We start from the raw sequence: 21111 nt of genomic DNA on the forward strand, positions 1-21111 counted from the left end.
GAAATAATGTAAATGTATATCAGGACAAAGAAATCTGTCAGAGTAGCAGCTAAATAAATGTGTGCAGTATGACTCTTGCAAGCCTCCACCCCCTTAATGACAACTCCCCATCCTTCCCAAGGAAAGTTTGATAAGCTACTGATCGCTTCTTGAAAGTCCGCTATCAATATTTGGCGCTAAGCAGCTTGCAAGGCATTGGAGATACAAAACTGGCAACTGGGGAGACTGACACTCCAAGTTTAGGCCACTTGCTCTTCTGCAGTTTGATTATCTGAAGAACGAGGCACTTAGAAAAAGCTTCACGGAGACCTATGCTCTCTTGAACCGCTTTGCTTGTTCCTATCTCACAACTCTGCCAGCAGACAAGCCACTTCTGCAATACAGGCGCTCAACAGCATTTAATGATTATTCAGCATTTTATGTAATGCTTTTGGAACATTCAAAATCAGTTCACACACATGAAATCTTTACAACAGCAATGTAAGCTAGACTAGTATTTTAAATCTCTAATTTACAGGTGGTGTTCTGAGCCTAACAGAATCATGGCCCATTTAAGGTCATTTATGGAATTCATAGATTAAGTCAGATTTAAACTGGGGTCTTCTTGGCTCACAGATAACCCCTTAACCACTTATATCGGCTCTCATTCATGAGCTTCTAACAAAATGTACGAGATCCTTTGCCCTGTATCTTTACATCCATGTAGGCTTTATTCCGGTTAAGGACATAAAAGGTATCAGCTCATCTGCCATTAACTGCATTAACGGCAATAAATTAGCATCACTGATATACGGGTTATAGATAAGAAGCGAAGAGTTTGGATTTGATATCCCGCTTTATCACTACCCTAAGGAGTCTCAAAGCGGCTAACATTCTCCTTTCCCTTCCTCCCCCACAACAAACACTCTGTGAGGTGAGTGGGGCTGAGAGACTTCAGAGAAGTGTGACTGGCCCAAGGTCACCCAGCAGCTGCAGGTGGAGGAGCAGGGAATCAAACCCAATTCACCAGATTACGAGTCCATCGCTCTAACCACTACACCACGCTGGCTCTTAAGCAATCTATGATTAAGGCATTTCTCTGAGTTACCATTTAGGAAGGCTTCTTGGTCTGGAAAGGCTCACCAAGACATAGCTTGACAAAATCTGTATTCACAGTATGTATAAGGCCCAGCTTCTGGACAAACTAAAGTCATTTACCTGCTGTAGGTCTGCCAAGGAGTACAGGTGGATCTGCTGAAGAAGATACTCTCTAGGGAAAATTCTTGGAGAAAAACAAGAATAAAAAGTGAGTATTTGTATAACTTTCATAGTTCAAAATCTCATACAGAAACTTCTTATAAGACTATATTAAAAACACTGAATTCTTCAACCTCCACGAGAGAAAAAAACACCCTTCCACCAACATCCCAATTTTTTAAAACAGTATTTAGAGAATCTGCATTACTTTCACGGACCATAGCATTTCCCGCAGGCCTACCATTTCCTTCTCACAAAGGAAGGTCTTCTTTAAAACTGGCTGGCACAGGGTATGATCACAGGCCACAGTATGAAGACTGAAGAGGAAAAACATGCCTCTACAGGTGGTTCCAGCTGCATCTTCCTAGAACCCTGTCATTTCCATTTTATCCCAAAGTTTGGAGAAATACTGGCACAAAATCTGAACCATCCTAGAGACTGGTGGTTGTTTTTTTTTAGTGCTGAATATTAAAGATTTTTACCCATTCACAAAATTCCACACAGCTTTAAACTAAAAACCAAATGACCTCATTTTAAATTGGGAAGTAACAGTGACATCTTAACAGATCTGTAGTTTTGTATATGCCCACATACAGGGCTTTCTTTCCCAGCCGGAACTCAGTTCCAGCACCTCTCAGGTGGGCACCATTGCCATTATAAGAGAACGGGGGGTGGCATTCATGGTGAGTTTGGGCACCTCTTTTTCTAGAAAAATAGCACTGTGCCACATGTCTGTTGGTTTTGACTCCTTTTTCTCTGAACAGTTTCTTGACAAAACATGGTTCTCTAACAACGTTAATAACATTCAAATGACAAATATTAAATTTTGTTACGGACATATGATTCACTTTATGATTGTAAACTGCTACAATAATAATAACAATAACAATAATTTATTATTTATACCCCACCCATCTGGATGGGTTTCCCTAGCCACCCAGACATAGAAGTTCATCCTAGGTTTTTACCACTGCAAAAATAAGTACAATGTACTTCTTGATGAAGAAAAACATTCCAGACCGGTATTCAAAAGTAGTTATGTCTAAATCTATCAATCATATCCAGGAAAGGAGAGTTGGAAATATAGTTCAAATATAACCATCACACACACACACACACACACACACACACACACACACACACACAGATGTTTGGGGCAAATATGCTTCTTCTTCTGAAAGCAGCTTCTCAAAGTGACATTGGCAGAGACGTCAAAAGATATCCCACCTTTTTGGTTCCATAAGAAAGCACTCTATCAAGGATGAAACGCAACAAACACATATTGGAAGCAACAAAGCACATGACCAGTAAGTGAGAAACCGTAAGAAAAGCGCACTTATTCCCATTGCCATGGAAACTGGGAGAGGGAAGAAGCCTTAAAAATAAGGTCTGCCCAATTTTGTTGACTTTTTATTTTAAACAAAACTCCTATTACTGCAGAAACAGGTCTTGTTCATTTGCAATGGAAGGAAGCAGCAGAATAGCCAAAGCCTACTTCTGATGACAGCACTCCAAGTGCATTAAGAAGCTCTCCTCGTCAAAATCAAAGAGCGCATAAGGCACTCAGTGGCACTAAGATCATGTGCCTAATGGATGGAACCAGTTGCATCCAGGGTCTGAGTGCTTTAAAGGCAACCTTATGAACATCTGCACAGTCAGATGGAGGTCAATTCAGCCAGGACATCTAGTTCAGTGCAATATTTTGTTTGAAGAAGCACCAACAAACATTGTCATTTATTCATATTGAGAAATCAGTTTAGATCTTGGAAAAAAAACTGCATTGCAAAATAGTTTGGTTTAGAAGAAGAACTAGCACGCTTAAACAAATGCTCCTCCTTTGCTGCAACTTTGGCACAGATTTTTGAAACGCTTTGAGAAATATAAAAGAAGACTGAAACAAAAATCACCGCAGCAGGGAGCCAGCAGAGGTTGTGCCTCTGGGTTCCTTTGGGAGGAAAGGCAGGATACAAATTCAAAAATACATAACAATAATAAAAAGGTGCAGATGGGCATGGCAATCCTTTACTTAGACATAAGCCCCACTGAGTTCAATATGACTTACAGTGTGTATATAACTGCAGCCTAAAGGTGAAACGTCAGTGGGATGCAATATTCTCAGCAACAACAATGGAAGGCAACACCAATACATTAAGAACAACAATAAAAATGGTGCAAGCCAAAGCTGTTTCAATCATTCCAAGACTTCAGGGTTAAGGACGTTGGATTGTTTACTTAGGGCAGGTGTGGAGAACCTGAAGACCACATTACAGCTGTTGGAAAGGGATGTGTGCCCAAACCTACAACCACACAACCCTTAAACACACAAGAGAGCTTTTCCCTTCTCAGAAGGAGGTTTGGTGATGGGGATATGCACTCTGAATTCCAGATACATCCCATCGCAATCTGTCCACTGGTGTGGACAGAAAATAGTTCAATCAAACAAAAAGAAATAAATAAAAGCTTCATGATTGCATGGAAAGGGCACTGTAGTTCTGCAAGCCACCAAAACGGGAAAAGAAGGTGGCTTGCGTTTGGAAGCAACCTGAACCTTACTTTTAAGATGGAATGGTGGGAATTTCTTTTTTTTTTTAAAAAAAAAAAGGAGGAAGAAAAGGTGAAGCCTCTTCTGGGTGAACAACTTAAGAAGTGACAGAAATAGAAATGTAGGCTTTTGCCTGTTGGTTCAGGGAGGGATTGGAGACATTACATCTAAGTGAGGAACTCGGGCACCGTGGGCAGTTTCTCATGAGCTTCCATTTCTTTTTCACTGGCAATTAGTTTGAAGCATAACAATTGTGCAAGATAGAAACAGACATTTCATCCATCCTTGGCTCTCAGCCTTATCAGGGATGTATCTGCACAAACAAAAGGTTATCTGTGACTTTTTGACTGTAAACAGAACCCAAGATAAGGCTTTGTTTTCTGCATTTAGGGCGAAGTTGCAGGGTTTGTAGCTATGTCCCTTTGTTAAGAATAAACACTGTCCAAAGGCATTTAAGAGATGATTTGTCATCAGCTCAGGGTAATTTTTCTGCACTGAATTAAGCACTCTGACAGCTAAGCTAAAACAACTGCAAACAGACCTGCCTAAGACCTATACGAAAAGCCAAAGTACAAAAGTGATAAGCGCAGAGTAAATTCTGAAGTTCACAGTCTGCAGCTCAATGAAATCGAGGCAGGTGGGCATAAATCAAGGAACTGTTCTTATGAGGATATATAAGAAAAAGATTCAAGTACAGTCATACCTTGGTTCTTGAACGTAATCTGTTCCGGAAGTCTGTTCGACTCCCAAAACTATTAGAAAACCAAGGTGCGGCTTCCGACTGGCTGCAGGAGCTTCTTGCACTCAAGTGGAAGCCGTGTCAGACGTTCGGCTTCCAAAAAATGTTCGAAAACTGGAACGCCTACTTCTAGGTTTTCAGTGTTTGGGAGCCAAAACGTACGAGTACCAAGGCGTTCGAGAACCAAGGTACGACTGTACTACTGTATGCACGAAAACAGTTTGGTCAAGTGCCACTCTCTTTCAGAACAAATAGTGCTGCTCTTGATCTACCCATTTTTAGAAGTTTATGTCTAGAGTAGATTTAAGCCCAGATCCTTTAAAAAATCTGTCTGACTGTTCAGTCCTATAGACTCGATTGTCCTGCAGCAGTGCAAACTGATTTTGTTTCAATGCTGGACAACTAAAACAGAGCTGCCCAGCTGCTTTCCCTGCCCCCTTGCCAGACAAACAACTTTAGAGTGAAAAAGAAGCACCAGGCTGTGCCGATGAATTGCATCCTAAGATGACCAAAAGGCTCTTAAGATGTGGCTGCTGGAAGCCCCTTTCCCACCTCTTCTGTGTAGCTTACTTGTTCTTGCTTTTAAAAAAAGATTGTTTTACTAAACACTTTGGCAAAAAAAGCAAAAAATCTAAAGAAGAGGTCCGCACAAAAATGAAATGTCAATGTCAACAAAGTGAATCCAAAAAGCAAAGTAGTTATAACACAGAACTGCTTCATCATCATCACCATCATATTTATATGCTACCCATCTGAATGGCTTGCCCCAGCCACTCTGGGCAGCTTCCAAAAAAATATAAAAACACAATAAAACAACATAAAAAAACTTCCCTACGCCCGGCTGCCTTCAGATGACTCCTTAAAGTCATACACTTGTTTATCTGTTTGATATCTGGTGGGAAGGTGCACACCACTACCAAGAAGGAACCTGGAACCCCACTTTTTGCAGTGATGAAATCGCCAGAAGGCCCTCAGAGCAATAAGTTAAGTGAAGGTGAAGTAGAAACCTATGCAGACTTGGTTAATAAGATTTATAATAATAATAATAATAATAATGTTTTATTTATACCCCGCCCTCCCCAGCCAAGGCCAGGCTCAGAGCGGCTTACAAGCAATAATAAAAACAAGATGAATGATTACAACTTAAAAACAAAAATAAAATACAACATTAAAATAATGGAACATTAAAATATTAAAATGTAGCCTCATCGCAGGAGGGGAAGGAAAAGAAAAAAGAAAGAGAGGGAGGGAGGGAATCAAATTGGCTCCAAGCCAAAGGCCAGGCAGAACAACTCTGTCTTACAGGCCCTGCGGAAAGAAATCAGATCCTGCAGGGCCCTGGTCTCATGAGGCAGAGCGTTCCACCAGGCCGGGGCCAGAGTTGAAAAGGCCCTGGCTCTGGTTGAGGCCAATCTAACTTTCTTAGGGCCCGGGACCACTAGGGTGTTGTTATTTATGGACCTTGAGGCTCTCCGTGGGGCATACCGAGAGAGGCGGTCCCGCAGGTACGAGGGTCCTAGGCCGTGAAGGGCTTTAAAGGTCAAAAGCAGCACCTTAAATCTGACCCTGTACTCCACCGGGAGCCAGTGCAGTTTGAAAAGCACTGGGTGAATATGCTCCCATAGCAGAGACCCCGTGAGGAGCCTCGCTGCAGCATTCTGTACCCGCTGGAGTTTCTGGGACAGCTTCAAGGGCAGCCCCGCGTAGAGCGAATTACAGTAGTCAAGCCTGGAGATGACCGTTGCATGGATCACTGTGGCCAGGTCGGGGCGGGAAAGGTAAGGGACCAACTGCTTGATGCGGCGAAGGTGGAAAAATGTCGCCTTGGCTGTTGCTGTAACTTGCGCCTCCATGGAAAGGGAGGCGTCAAGGATTACACCCAAACTCTTAACGGAAGGCAATGGCACTAATTGGGCCCCCGCAAGAGAAGGGAGTTGGTCCCTCATCCCCATGCCATCCCGACCTAGCCATAGGACCTCTGGCTTCGAAGGGTTTAGTTTCAATCGGCTCCCACGAAACCATCCAGCCACAGCTTCCAAGCATCTGGTCAGTGTGTTCGGGGCCGAGTCGGTGTGGCCATCCATCAGCAGATAGAGCTGAGTGTCATCAGCATATTGGTGACAGCCCAGCCCAAAGCTCCGGATAATCTGGGCAAGGGGGCACATAAAGATGTTAGAAAGCATTGGGGAGAGAATTGCGCCCTGCGGCACTCCACACACCAAGGAGTGGCGCGACGACATTTCCCTCCCTAGTGCCACCCTCTGTCCCCGACCAGAGATAAAAGAGCACAGCCAGTTACGGGCTATGCCCTGTATCCCCACGTCTGCGAGGCGGTGGTCCAGAAGATCATGATCGACCATGTCAAAGGCTGCTGACAAATCTAAAAGGATCAGCAGTCCTGACCCGCCTCGATCCAGTTGTCTACGGAGGTCATCTGTTAGGGCAACCAGAGCCGTCTCCGTCCCAAAACCAGGACGGAAACCGGACTGAAATGGATCTAATGCCGATGTTTCCTCCAGAAACCTACCAAGCTGTTCAGCAACCGCTCTCTCAATTACCTTACCCAGGTATGGAAGATTTGAAACTGGGCGGTAATTGGATAGGTCTAAGGGATCTGATGAAGTTTTCTTTAAGAGTGGACACACCACTGCTTCCTTCAGTTCCCCTGGGAATGTCCCCGTGTCAAGGGACAAATTGATAATTTCAACCAGGGCGGTCCGCGCAACATCTGGACACTCCCTAATCAGCCAAGATGGGCACGGATCAAAGAGGCAGGTGAGCTGGTTTATTTTGTTCTGGGTTGGCTCCATCATTATTATTTTTAATACTGCAGTATTGTTGTACATTTTGAATATTTGCAATTCAGAATATAATTGGTTGTTCAGAAACATCTATTAGTGATCATGTTTCTTTATATCTGAAAAATGAAGTACTGAGCAGGAAGTATTTAAAAGGCTAACCTTTCATCTACTTTGCCACAGAGGCAGTTGCTGTTTCTGCAGGTGCACTTTAAAAGACTGCTGCAAGCTTTTCCTAAAGTGATAAATATATGCTAGACACAGGTAGAGCCAATTTTTCAAACAATGCTTCTGCAAGTGAAAACAATTTTGAATCTCAGTGGGATTTTTAAAAAAGGCAATCTCTTATAAAAGAAAAGGGGCATTTGTCATTTTCTAATGTCCAGTGTTTTCTAATATCTCTTCTACAATACGATCAATGCCATTATCTCCTTTGTCATGCAGCAATTTTAGCAATCTTATAAGAAATTCTACATGCCATTTAAAGCTGGTTTTTGGAAAGCTGTGTTACGTCAGTCCTGCAACAAATACAGCATTTCTAGAGTCCCATGATTTTAATGTCACCTATTCTTTCAAAATCTGCAGTTTTGGAAATTTGGGGCAACAGATTTCCAGGAGCTGCTCCTGTGGAGAGTATGAAGCTGAAAATACCTTATGCAAATTTTCAACATGGACAGGCCTGCAAGTTTGTGAAATCCCATACATACATAATTTTATCTGTATCCGCTTTTCCACAGTACAAACCGTGCCACAGGTGGCTTTCAGCATTCTACATAGCAAAAGTAGTCATAAACAATTAAAACTTCTTAAAAATACACAATTAAACTGAACACATTCCACAAAAATCACAATAGCTAAAATAAAATTACAAAAAACCAAAAAACCCTGCTGTTTAGGGAAGTTTTCAATGTATGATGCTTTATCATGTTTTTAAGATTCTGTTGGGAGCTGCCCAGAGTGACTGGGGAAACCCAACCAGGTGGGCAGGGTATAAATATATTCTTATTCTTATTATATTAAAAGCAAATACCACTTCAGCCTCATGTTCCTTATTTTGACCAGATACTCATACTTGATTTGTGGTATTAATTGTGTTGTAATCTTCCATCTTTCACCATCTATCTCCCTCTTAACCATTGGTCAATAACACAAATCTTGGTTGATGGGTTGTTGTTTTTCTGTTTATTTGCTATAAAAGCGAAATAAAAACATTTTGAAAAACCATCTGTGCTTGCATTATCAAGTAGGAAATTAAAAGGGAATCTTAAATATGAACTCTTTTGGAGCTACTACGAGAGAGACCACTTCTGGTGGTAGTTCCAAGCTGCCACGACGTGAAGGAGAATCACATAGCTCTTCTGTTACTGGTAACTAACATTTCCACTTTGCTCCTACCGAGGACACCGCAATGTTGTGCCACTTTTCCTGGAGGAACTATTGAGAGAAAAGGCCCACTGAGGGCCAAAGGGCCCCCAGAAATGGCACAATGCTTCTAGATAGCTCTATTGTACTGGATAAAGCTAAGCTTTAAACTATGGCAAGTTCTTAAAGAAATGGGAGTGCCTGATCACCTCATCTGTCTCCTGAGAAATCTCTATGTGGGACAAGAAGCTACAGTTAGAACTGGATATGGAACAACTGATTGGTTCAAAATTGGGAAAGGAGTACGGCAAGGCTGTATATTGTCTCCCTGCTTATTTAACTTATATGCAGAATTCATCATGCGAAAGGCTGGGCTGGATGAATCCCAAGCTGGAATTAAGATCGCCGGAAGAAATATCAACAACCTCAGATATGCAGATGACACAACCTTGATGGCAGAAAGTGAGGAGGAATTAAAGAACCTTTTAATGAGGGTGAAAGAGGAGAGTGCAAAATATGGTCTGAAGCTCAACATCAAGAAAACGAAGATCATGGCCACTGGGCCCATCACCTCCTGGCAAATAGAAGGGGAAGAAATGGAGGCAGTGAGAGATTTTACTTTCTTGGGCTCCATGATCACTGCAGATGGTGACAGCAGTCACGAAATTAAAAGACGCCTGCTCCTTGGGAGAAAGGCGATGGCAAACCTAGACAGCATCTTAAAAAGCAGAGACATCACCTTACCAACAAAGGTCTGTATAGTTAAAGCCATGGTTTTCCCACTAGTGATGTATGGAAGTGAGAGCTGGACCATAAAGAAGGCTGATCGCCGAAGAATGGATGCTTTTGAATTATGGTGCTGGAGGAGACTCTTGAGAGTCCCATGGACTGCAAGAATATCAAACCTCTCCATTCTTAAGGAAATCAGCCCTGAGTGCTCCCTGGAAGGACAGATCGTGAAGCTGAGGCTCCAATACTTTGGCCACCTCATGAGAAGAGAAGACTCCCTGGAAAAGACCCTGATGTTGGGAAAGATGGAGGGCACAAGGAGAAGGGGACGACAGAGGACGAGATGGTTGGACAGTGTTCTTGAAGCTACCAGCATGAGTTTGACCAAACTGCGGGAGGCAGTGGAAGACAGGAGTGCCTGGCGTGCTCTGGTCCATGGGGTCACAAAGAGTCGGACACGACTAAACGACTAAACAACAACAACAACAACAACAACAAAAGCTAAGCGAGAAACCACCAGTCCATCAGAGCTGACAAGCTCCATGGCCTCTCTAGGGTCAGATGTTACTGACTGTGACAATGCAGCAGGACGCCTCAGTCTTCTCCGATAAAGAAAACAATGCCCGACCTGAAGAATTTGGAGCAAATGATTCAGCAGAGGAAACACAGTCCAGAATAACTAAGGAGATAGTACAAGAATACTTGGCTAGTCTAGATGTATTCAAGTCTCCAGGGCCAGATGAACTGCATCCAAGAGTATTAAAAGAACTGGCAGATGTGATTTCAGAACCACTGGCAGTCATCTTTGAGAATTCCTGGAGAACAGGCGAAGTCCCGGCAGACTGGAGGAGGGCAAATGTTGTCCCTATTTTCAAAAAGGGGAAAAGAGAGGACCCAAATAATTACTGCCCAGTCAGTCTGACATCAATACCAGGGAAGATTCTGGAGCAGATCATTAAGCAAACAGTCTGTGAGCACCTAGAAAGGAATGCTGTGTTCACCAATAGTCAGCATGGATTTCTGAAAAATAAGTCATGTCAGACGAACCTGATCTTGTTTTTTGACAGAATTACAAGCCTGGTAGATGAAGGGAATGCAGTGGATGTAGCCTACCTTGATTTCAGCAAGGCATTTGACAAGGTGCCCCATGATATTCTTGTAAAGAAGCTGGTAAAATGCGGTCTTGACTATGCTACCACTCAGTGGATTTGTAACTGGCTGACTGACTGAACCCAAAGGGTGCTCATCAATGGTTCCTCTTCATCCTGGAGAAGAGTGACTAGTGGGGTGCCACAGGGTTCTGTCTTGGGCCCGGTCTTATTCAACATCTTTATCAACGACTTGGATGATGGACTTAAGGGCATCCTGATCAAATTTGCAGATGACACCAAACTGGGAGGGGTGGCTAACACCCCAGAGGACAGGATCACACTTCAAAATGACCTTGACAGATTAGAGAACTGGGCCAAAACAAACAAGATGAATTTTAACAGGGAGAAATGTAAAGTATTGCACTTGGGCAAAAAAAATGAGAGGCACAAATACAAGATGGGTGACACCTGGCTTGAGAGCAGTACATGTGAAAAGGATCTAGGAGTCTTGGTTGACCACAAACTTGACATGAGCCAGCAGTGTGACGTGGCAGCTAAAAAAGCCAATGCAATTCTGGGCTGCATCAATAGGAGTATAGCATCTAGATCAAGGGAAGTAATAGTGCCACTGTATTCTGCTCTGGTCAGACCTCACCTGGAGTACTGTGTCCAGTTCTGGGCACCACAGTTCAAGAAGGACACTGACAAACTGGAACGTGTCCAGAGGAGGGCAACCAAAATGGTCAAAGGCCTGGAAACGATGCCTTATGAGGAACGGCTAAGGGAGCTGGGCATGTTTAGCCTGGAGAAGAGGAGGTTAAGGGGTGATATGATAGCCATGTTCAAATATATAAAAGGATGTCACATAGAGGAGGGAGAAAGGTTGTTTTCTGCTGCTCCAGAGAAGCGGACACGGAGCAATGGATCCAAACTACAAGAAAGAAGATTCCACCTAAACATTAGGAAGAACTTCCTGACAGTAAGAGCTGTTCGACAGTGGAATTTGCTGCCACGGAGTGTGGTGGAGTCTCCTTCTTTGGAGGTCTTTAAGCAGAGGCTTGACAGCCATATGTCAGGAGTGCTCTGATGGTGTTTCCTGCTTGGCAGGGGGTTGGACTCAATGGCCCTTGTGGTCTCTTCCAACTCTATGATTCTATGATTCTATGATTCTATGACGCACTCAAACTCAAGCTATTTGCTTTTTTTTGTGTGTGTGAAGCACTTCTGTTTCTGTAATAATCTTAGCCTTTATTTAAATAGCCGGTGCAACAAGCACCTGGGAATCATCAAGAAAAGTGATCTGATAAATCACCGTAAATACTACTTTGTTCAAAGGGAACACAGAGAACTCCAAGACTTCTTTTTGTTGTCCAACATGTTAGGCTATAGTTGCTTCAGAAATAAACTGCAACTCCACCACACAGATTTGGCAGCCATTTCCCCACACTTTCTCTTGTGAAGTGCCCTGGGATCTTTGGATGAAGGGTGGTATACAAATCAAATCAATTATTATTATTATTATTATTATTATTATTATTATTATTATTAGAAATACCCTTGTGCATTTTAACACACAAGCATGGATAGTAATGAAAACCAGAAGAAAAACAGGAGCGGACTCTTCTCTTTCCCTCAGAAGAAAGGCTATCCATGCTGTAAAAGCAACAGGGTGCCATCGTGATTAATCAGTCCACTCTTAGTTCTCTCTGGACGGCCCTATTAACAGTTTTGTTTCAGCTTGTTTATACCATACTGACAGGACTTCAAGATGGTGTTCTCAGAGCTGCTGGTTTTTCACATAACTGAAACGAAGAATAAGTGGGAACGGGGTGGGTAATAATTTAACCATGAAAAAACAAACTCCTAGATTACCTCACGTTCTGTAGAAATGGCGATTGTGTTACAAATAAGGGCTACAAAATAGGAAATAACATAGCGGATAATCACTGGCAAGGTTTTCGTTCACAGAACAAGAAACTAGGAAGTGTGATAAAATCTTGCGCGCACACACACACACACAAAATAATGAGGTTAAAACACACACACACACACACAGAGAGAGAGAGAGAGAGAGAGAGAGAGAGAGAGAGAGAGAGAGAGAGGCCCGCACCATAAACAAAAAGATGGAGAAAGGGAAAAGGATTCATCCTCATGATGTGAGTTCTTGTGAGGTTTGAGGGCATGACAGACTGTGTTCAGAGAATTGTAGCTACCAATATGGTTTTATAGTCCAAGGTTAAACCAAGCTGACCTGACCACAAGATAAAATTAAGCTATGTCCTGTTACTCAAACACCTTTTAATTTAGCCCATTTGAAACCTTTTAAAACAATTTTTTCTTCCCGCTGATTTTATTGGCAGCATCATTCCATGTGCCTACCACGTCTTACCCCAACGGGCTCTGCTGCAATGCTACTTTCCCCCAACGCTGATAACAATTTGATATTTTCAGTTCTTGGAAGCCCCTGAAAACCACATCCCAACTTCACCCTCCCTGCCTCCAGCACTATGTCCACGCGTCTGCTTCTTCCTCCGCCTCTAATCCTCCTTTGTTTGGGCACTTTGTAGCTCCCAGCGGTTCTTATTTTCTCAGGTTTGCTTTTGTTCCCGTGCTCTCCTGAATGCCTCTTCACAGCGTCTCCTGGCCCCTTTTCCATCACCTTTTCCCATCAGCTCTGGCTCTTCATCCTCAGCCCGCATCCTCACCTTCCCCTCTCTGCCCCATGTCTCCAGGCCCTGTTGCTTTTCTCTCTTTGTTTCCTTTGATCTCTTTTCTCCGACTCTCTTCATTGACTTGATTCAGCCCTCCCTGCCTCTTTATTTTAATCAGAACATTCTTTTATTTTTTCCCCCTTTGGTGTTAATCAAAAGCAGTAATTTCTTTCTCCGACACCTTTTTCTGAACTGCACCCTCCATAAGCCATCCTGCCTTCATACTAATTGAAGGAGGCACTATTACCAGTATTAGAAATGAAGGATAGGAAAGAAGCAGGAGATAATGTCGCTTGTGGATGCGTGTGTAAGGGCAAGGCAATAATTTGTAAAGCATTACATGCACCCTCCGTACAAAGTTGCAGATCTTTTATTTAAAAGAAAGAAAAAGCTTCGTTCAGTCCCCGCAACACACACTTAAAACAGGAATGTGGTTACCAGCCTCTCCCACCTTCCTGACACTGACGACTTGCCTTAGCTGTTCTTGACATTTTGAACCAAGGCACTGACATAGGTTATCTCCTGAATGGCAAAGATCACTTCCCTTTCGTTACTGGCAAAACAAGCAGGTGTCAATTGTCTTTCTTCCCCTATCCTGCAACAGGGCACAATTTAGGGAGGATAGCAGGGAATCATCTATATATATGAAAGCAAATCCACATTATTGTGTTCTGGCCACCCCACCCCACCACATTCTGGCACACCACAGTGTGACCAAGAGACAGAACCAAGGTACTGTTCCACTTTTGGGCTTCCTTGGCCCTTAATTATTTCCAGTGAACAAAAGAAACAAATAGTTTCTGGGGTTTGTTGCGTGGGTACAAGTCTGAACTTCCCTCCCCTCCTTCTTAGGGCTTATAAGCCGTGTTCAATTCAGAGGAGAAGGAGGGCACCATTTCAACAGCAGGCCTTACCCTGTTCCTTGCTCTGCCTGAGGCACCGACCTCAGTGATGGATGGGGGAGGAAAAGTCGGGCAGTAGGTGACTCCAAACCACAGGACTTTAAATGCAGTTCCCCTGGGATGCTAAGAGCTATTGCTGGATCGCCCAGTGGCAATTATATTTCAGACGCATCACTGAAATGCCTCTGCAAATGCACAAACGCCAGCTGAGTGGGAACTCTTCCAGCAGTAGCAGCGCTAGCCAAAATAACAGCCATGTTCATGTGCTCAAAGTGTGGCGTTTTGGTGCAGCTCAGTGTCACAGCACATGGTCTGCAGGAAGCGTTGCCAGGCTCAATCCCAGGCATCTAGAGTTGCAAAGGATCTCATGTGGCAGGGCAGGGAAAGACGGTGATCTTGGAGAATTACAGCAAGGTCAGAATACACCATGTGAGACTAGTTGGATTAATGATCTGACACAGCGAGTCAGTTCCATATGCCTTGCATGTATGTAACTTGTTCCAAAGACTACATATTCTATTGCTCTCTAATTGGCATGCAATGACTACTAAGTTTACATCTGCTGCACAGAAAACCATTCCTGCTGTAAGGCTGTCAGTCTGCGGAGCCACTCTCTTCCCAATATCCTTAAGAGAAGCGCTGGTGAATCAGAGATATTTTAAGGCCGTGGACCATCCAGTTGCATTGGAAGTATCCAGTTACAACGAGTAGGCAGACACAACGGGCCACACTTTAATTGCTAGGTCATGGGAACCAAGAAGAGGAAGTGAGAGACAGACAAACAGGGGAAGGGAGCCCCGAGGAAGCTTGCCTGATACCCCTTCTTCCTACCTCCTTCGCAGGTCTTCGGCCACTGCTGCTCTGCAGCTGAACAAATAGGCTCGGAGGGATTTCAGCTGCTGTCTCAGACGGACCACCATTGTCAGTGGCTCAACATGTCTATACAGCATCGGGTTTTCCTGCTGGATGTCAATCAGGGGCTCTTCATAGACATATTCCAGGAACTCTTTGGCTTGCTTTGATACCTAGAAAAGGGGTGGGGGTGGGGAAATCCATTAAGCTTAGCTCAGCCTCTAATAAAACCTCTAAATGCTCACGGGCAATCGATACTATCTCCTCGGCGGTGTTATACTAGTTACGCTAAAGTGTTCTGAGGTTGTAATACAACCTAATTTACCCAAATGGCTCAAGGGACATCTTTATGCATCTGTATTACTGGGTGCTTGGATCGCACTTGGATGCTTGAAATGCTATTCAATAGACCGTCATGAAGAGACAGAGGCTACGGGGGGTGGAAACAACTGAATTCAGATATTCAGCTAACCTAGATTCAATTACTGGAAGCTTCTATAGAACATACTGAACACACACACACACACACACACACACACTGACTTTTAAGTGTGCATATGAATAGCAGATTCTGCAAAACCTAATCTAACCTCACTGGCAAAGCCTGGATAAAATACAGTATATGCTTGATCAAAGCTCTCTCATTACCAGAACTGTATACTGTTCTTGCACTAGAAAGGCATTTGGGCTGGAGAGCTGTTTGAATTCAGCTCGTGTCCGTCCTCTGATACTAGTATCTGCCCATAAATGTTTCTATGTGAATGCAAAATAAGAGGCTCCTATAGGTTTTGAGGCATTCCACCCTTGAAACTAACCAGACAACTGAGGAAGACTATTACTTTTATGACCACCCTGCCCACTCCCCAATGTCAGCTCAGATACCTTTCCTTATTTTACTCAAACTCATCACAATCCTGCAAGAAAGGCGACTGTTATTTAATAGGATGAAGTACTGAAAGGCCATTCACCTGATTAAGACATTCAATGGCTCTTCATAAAGCAAGGTACAGCTGTGCGGAATCAGTAATACAACCAACAGGAAGCACTACTTGGCGGCAACTTGTATGTGTGTCAGGCTTAAAACAACAATATTGGAGCACTGTGCTTATGTGAATTGTCACTAGGACACAATACCTGCAGTGCTGGCTCTGGGGTTTGGGGGGCCTCAACAGGATCTTCTAACATGGAAAAGATGGGAAAGGCAAGTCAGATACTTTGTGTAAAGTGGAGAGGGGAGCTGCGGTAGTCTAGCGGGTCTCTGCTGGATTTAGGATTTAAATGCCCAACCTCCCAATCTGGAACCAGTGGAACCAGTGTGGTACGCATAACCATGCCTGATCAGATACGTGGAAAGTGTTGGTACATCCAAACCAGGCCAAAGGCCATAGCCTGATGAAGTTATACAATGAATTTCAGGGCCAAGTTGGAAATTGAATTCAGTTCTCCAAAGCCAACAATTTTGCTGGGCCCTGGAAAGCCATAATTGCAGTGTTCACAGTAAAAGCAGGATGACTTCCACTCCGCAAGCCCCCTGGAAGCTGTCTGGATCTATTGAACAACTTTATTTTGAATCGTACAGTGGTACCTCGGGTTAAGTACTTAATTCGTTCCAGAGGTCCGTTCTTAACATGAAACTGTGCTTAAACTAAAGCACCACTTTAGCTAATGGGGCCTCCCGCTGCTGCCGCGCCGCCAGAGCACGCTTTCTGTTTTCATGCTGACGCAAAGTTCTTAACCCGAGGTACTATTTCTGGGTTAGCGGAGTCTGTAACCTGAAGCGTATGTAACCCAAGGTACCACTGTATTGGCTCTCCAGTAGAGGAAAAAGGGAAGATGTACGGGTAACAAAGAAATAAAAGGGGAATCCCCAGAAAAGGGATACTCAAGTGTTTAGATCAGAGCTTTCCAAACTTTTCATGTCGGTGACACGCTTTTTAGATATGCATCATTTCATGACACAGTAATTCAGTTTTACTAGCAAACTGCAGGTGAAACTAACCCCTTTCCAGGCCTAGGAGGAATGCAGGGAGCATTCGTGTGACACACCTATATACTGCAGTCGGCACACTAACGTGTCGCAACACACAATTTGGAAAGCTCTGGTTTAGATGTTATATAAGTCTTTTGTGCACCCAAAAAAGGACTGTTCCAAAGCCATCCAAAATTACCAACTCCACTAAACGCTTGGTGCTTACTCATAATTACACAGCTGTACATTTTAAGACACAGGTGGGACTGTAAAATGAATTAAAAGAGCATGGCTTTCCAGATGTTCAACAAGCTGCACTGAAACAGTCATTTGTCAGCTGCTACAATTAAACAGCAAAACGAGCCCATTTTTTCTCAGTGCTTAGAAGAAAGTAACAAAACAAAACAAAAACTCATAATATACACTAATCTTCCTGCACACAGTTGCTTTCACAGAAATTCCATTCAAAACAGTGAGATTTAAAGCAACTATGCATAGGACCATAAGCCAGAAAGTAATAGTGTTGATTTAAAAGGGAAAACAGAACATGCCTCTGTTTTTACTGAATTATTATTTGAAGTGCTCAGGTTTTCCCTCTTTGTTCTCTACTTGGTCCACACTTGGTCATCTGGATATGGTGGATTTTATGCAGCATGTGGCTATGCGGTACAAAACTGAAGCTCCTCTTTGAAGACACGAAATGGAATGGATTAAAGTGATCTTCTGGACCTTTTCGGCTTTATGATATAATTTAAAAAATTAACTGCAACACTTTTGAGTTTAAGGAAAAAATCCATCAGATAATTGCTACAAAGTACTGAAATGAACAGTGCTCAAATTAATGAAATATAATAATCCTAAGAGTGAAAACAAGCTTTCCCAACACATTTTTACGGGCAAAGTATGACCATGAGAGACTCTTTCTCATTGTTCATTTCTGTATCTTTTTTTTGGCAGGGCAGAGGAGTGAGGATGGAAACTAGATGCACAGAACTGAAGAACTGTTAGTTTTCTCCAAAGTTTAGGATGTATACCCTTTTAGTTGGATATTGTCTCAAAATTATACATTTTGGCTTATGGATTACCTGCCCGGTCACTATGGGACATGATACAATTAATTCAGAAAGGTGAAGAGGCAGGCAGTAGAGAAGAATTGCTTATTTTTCCTTGCTATCCTCCTGCACTTAATTTGTGCTCTATCAGAAACTCAGCTTTGATCCAAGAGTAGGTACAGTGCACAGCTTGGAAAATGAGATTTTGAAACTATGATAACCCAACCTCACCTGCTTGGGACCTTGTCAGAACCTTGTTCACGAAGAGCTTCAGGGACAGCAAAGGACAAGGAATACCAAGCAAAGTCAATTCTACATACAGTCAGGGCGTTGTCTCCTAAATTCTCAGACCAGCAAGTAAATTTGGCCTGAAAGCTTCTACAGGGGTCAGGGAGCATCACCTGGCTCATTCTGGCCAATTGTGTCTAAGGGTCCAGCATTGGGGTAGCATGAAAAATCATGCAAGGAACATGAGGCGACATGAAAATTCCCCTAGTAGCATTATTCACACAATCCATGTCTCCAAGGATGGTTGTTATTGTTGTTTAGTCGTGTCCGACTCTTCGTGACCCCATGGACCAGAGCACGCCACTGCCTCCCGCAGTTTGGTTAAACTCATGCTGGTAGCGTCAAGAACACTGTCCAACCATCTCGTCCTCTGTCGTCCCCTTCTCCTTGTGCCCTCCATCTTTCCCAACATCAGGGTCTTTTCCAGGGAGTCTCATCTTCTCAGGAAGTGGCCAAAGTATTGGAGCCTCAGCTTCAGGATCTGTCCTTCCAGTGAGCACTCAGGGCTGATTTCCTTAAGAATGGATACGTTTGATCTTCTTGCAGTCCATGGGACTCTCAAGAGTCTCCTCCAGCACCATAATTCAAAAGCATCAATTCTTCGGCGATCAGCCTTCTTGATGGTCCAGCTCTCACTTCCATACATCACTACTGGGAAAACCATGGCTTTAACTATACGGACCTTTGTTGGCAAGGTCAACAAAAGGATGGAACATAAGAAAAACCCATATTTCAATCATATTATTCCGTTTTAAAAATCAGTACTTAAGTAAAATGGAGACTCTTAACACAGCTCTTTTCCTGTCTGCTCAAAGTGCTCGACACGCAGTTCCTTTTCCATGTTATTGTACAAATCTATGAAAAGGCCAAAATGCTGCCTACATGTGCCCTGAGGAAACTGTATTCCTTTGGGCAGAAACCCTGATTAATAGCAAGAACCGAGCCCAGCTATAAACGTGTTGAATAATAATTCAATCATAAAGTACTGGCAAAAAGCTTACATATGACTTCAATGGCACAGTTGCACATTCTGAAATACAGGTGGGGCTATAAAACAAATGTAACGTTATGGTTCTCCAGATGGCTAGGATCAATAAGCTGCAATAAATGCCCCATCTATTTGTCAGCTGCTAGTATTATTTTTTAAAATAAACAAGAAAGAAAATTGTCAACTGGCAGCCCCATCAGACACAATAAATTTGCAAAGACAACATCACAAATCTCAAAATTACAGAATCCAGAGAGAGAGAGAGAGAGAGAGAGAGAGAAAGAGAGAGAGAGAGAGAGAGAGAAGGGAACCTTTGCAGACATTGCTGATTTGCACTGATCTCTTAGAAAAATACTACTAAAAATTGGAAGCAATAATCTGAAGATTAATAAGACACAAAACACTTGTATGTTGTTATATAACGGTTTACCAATGGTGCTGTACACCATGAAATGAAATGCACACACACAAATATAAACATACAGAATATAAATGTTGGTATTGCTTTAAAAACAAAGGGGCTTTTATCCACATATTGCAGCTATGTGAAAGAACAAGAAAATTGTGGAAAACATAGTATTACAGATATTATAAATGAAATATGTAAAATTAAAACCAGAATTGAAGCTCTGCTTGCTGCATTTTGTATCCTGCAGTATTCAAATGCCAGTTCTGTATACAACAGGTGCAGCCAACATTTGTTAGAGTTTGGAAATGTTAAAAAGAGGCAAATAACAGAGAGAGGGTAAAGGCTTGGGACTTATTATCTCTAGTTAAATGAGCAGGTTAGCAAAAGGAAGATACAAATGATTTTGTGAAACCTGCACAGTCCACTTGCGATACCGTATTTATGCCATTGTGATAATAATATTTTGTTGGAGGCCGCCCAGAGTGGCTGGGGAAACCCAGCCAGATGGGCGGGGTATAAATAATAAAAATAAATGATGATGATGATGATTTAAATCTTTTAAATCTAATGTAAATATGCTGCTTTATAAATGATTTTATAAATTAATGAACTGTGCTATTCAGTGAGTATTATGATTATTACACTGGAAAAAGATTATTGAATGTGAATTACTGCCTGAGAGTGAATTTTTATGTTCTATGCAGAGTATTTATGTTGTAACTGTATTTAGGTTTTGTATATCACCTTTTCTGGCAATTTTATTGATTCTACATGTACAAAAAACATTCAATGTAACATTCATTAACAAGCACACTCAGGTCTCCAATGTTTACATTTGAAGGGAGCATTACATTTGGGTCAGCATCACTGACCCAATAGCCGATGTACTTTAGTGCAACAAGTCTCTCCCAAAGCTGGCATGAGATCCAGGTGGACAAAGATCCTCTGCTGATGTATTAATGAATGTGATAAAGAGAAAACAGATGGCTTCTAACGCTTCTCGCTCAGCTTGGCCCACAGCCAGCCTAATGCTATGGCTTAGTTTCCCCCTCAATAGAGCGCGGTGCCAAATGTGTTCATACCAGTTCTCAATCGAAAAGTCTGAAGTGGTCTCCTGGTCTCAGCCACAGTCGTCCTCACAGCAACCAGAAGAAAAATTGTGAGGTCTCTGTAAGCCAAGCTGAGGCCCGAGAAGAAAGGCAGCAAGACCAGCCACAATGGCACAGACTGACGGGCGATCCTAGAATCTATCTATCTGTCTAGGTAAAGGTAAAGGGACCCCTGACCATTAAGTCCATCCGGGGTTGTGGCGCTCATCTCGCTTTATTGGCCGAGGGAGCCGGCGTACAGCTTCCGGATCATGTGGCCAGCATGACTAAGCCGCTTCTGGCGAACCAGAGCAGCGCACGGAAACGCCATTTACCTTCCTGCCGGAGTGGTACC

The 21111-nt window shown here is 42.9% G+C and overlaps 1 protein-coding gene across 3 annotated transcripts in view; it reads right to left on the reverse strand.

Moving 5' to 3' along the window:
• PLEKHM3 (pleckstrin homology domain containing M3) overlaps positions 1–21111 on the reverse strand; it is a 79811-nt gene that overhangs the window by 25742 nt on the left and 32958 nt on the right. For all 3 annotated transcript variants that reach the window (XM_083628858.1, XM_083628856.1, XM_083628857.1), the window contains 2 exons: positions 14942–15135; positions 1198–1261 (listed from right to left, as the gene is read on the reverse strand). In XM_083628858.1, coding sequence (XP_083484984.1) covers positions 1198–1261; positions 14942–15135 — 258 coding nt within the window. The remainder of the gene's footprint in view (positions 1–1197; positions 1262–14941; positions 15136–21111) is intronic.

The sequence above is a fragment of the Podarcis filfolensis genome, assembly GCF_964270895.1.
Source record: "Podarcis filfolensis genome assembly, chromosome: 1".
In the NCBI taxonomy this organism is placed as follows: Eukaryota; Metazoa; Chordata; class Lepidosauria; order Squamata; family Lacertidae; genus Podarcis; species Podarcis filfolensis.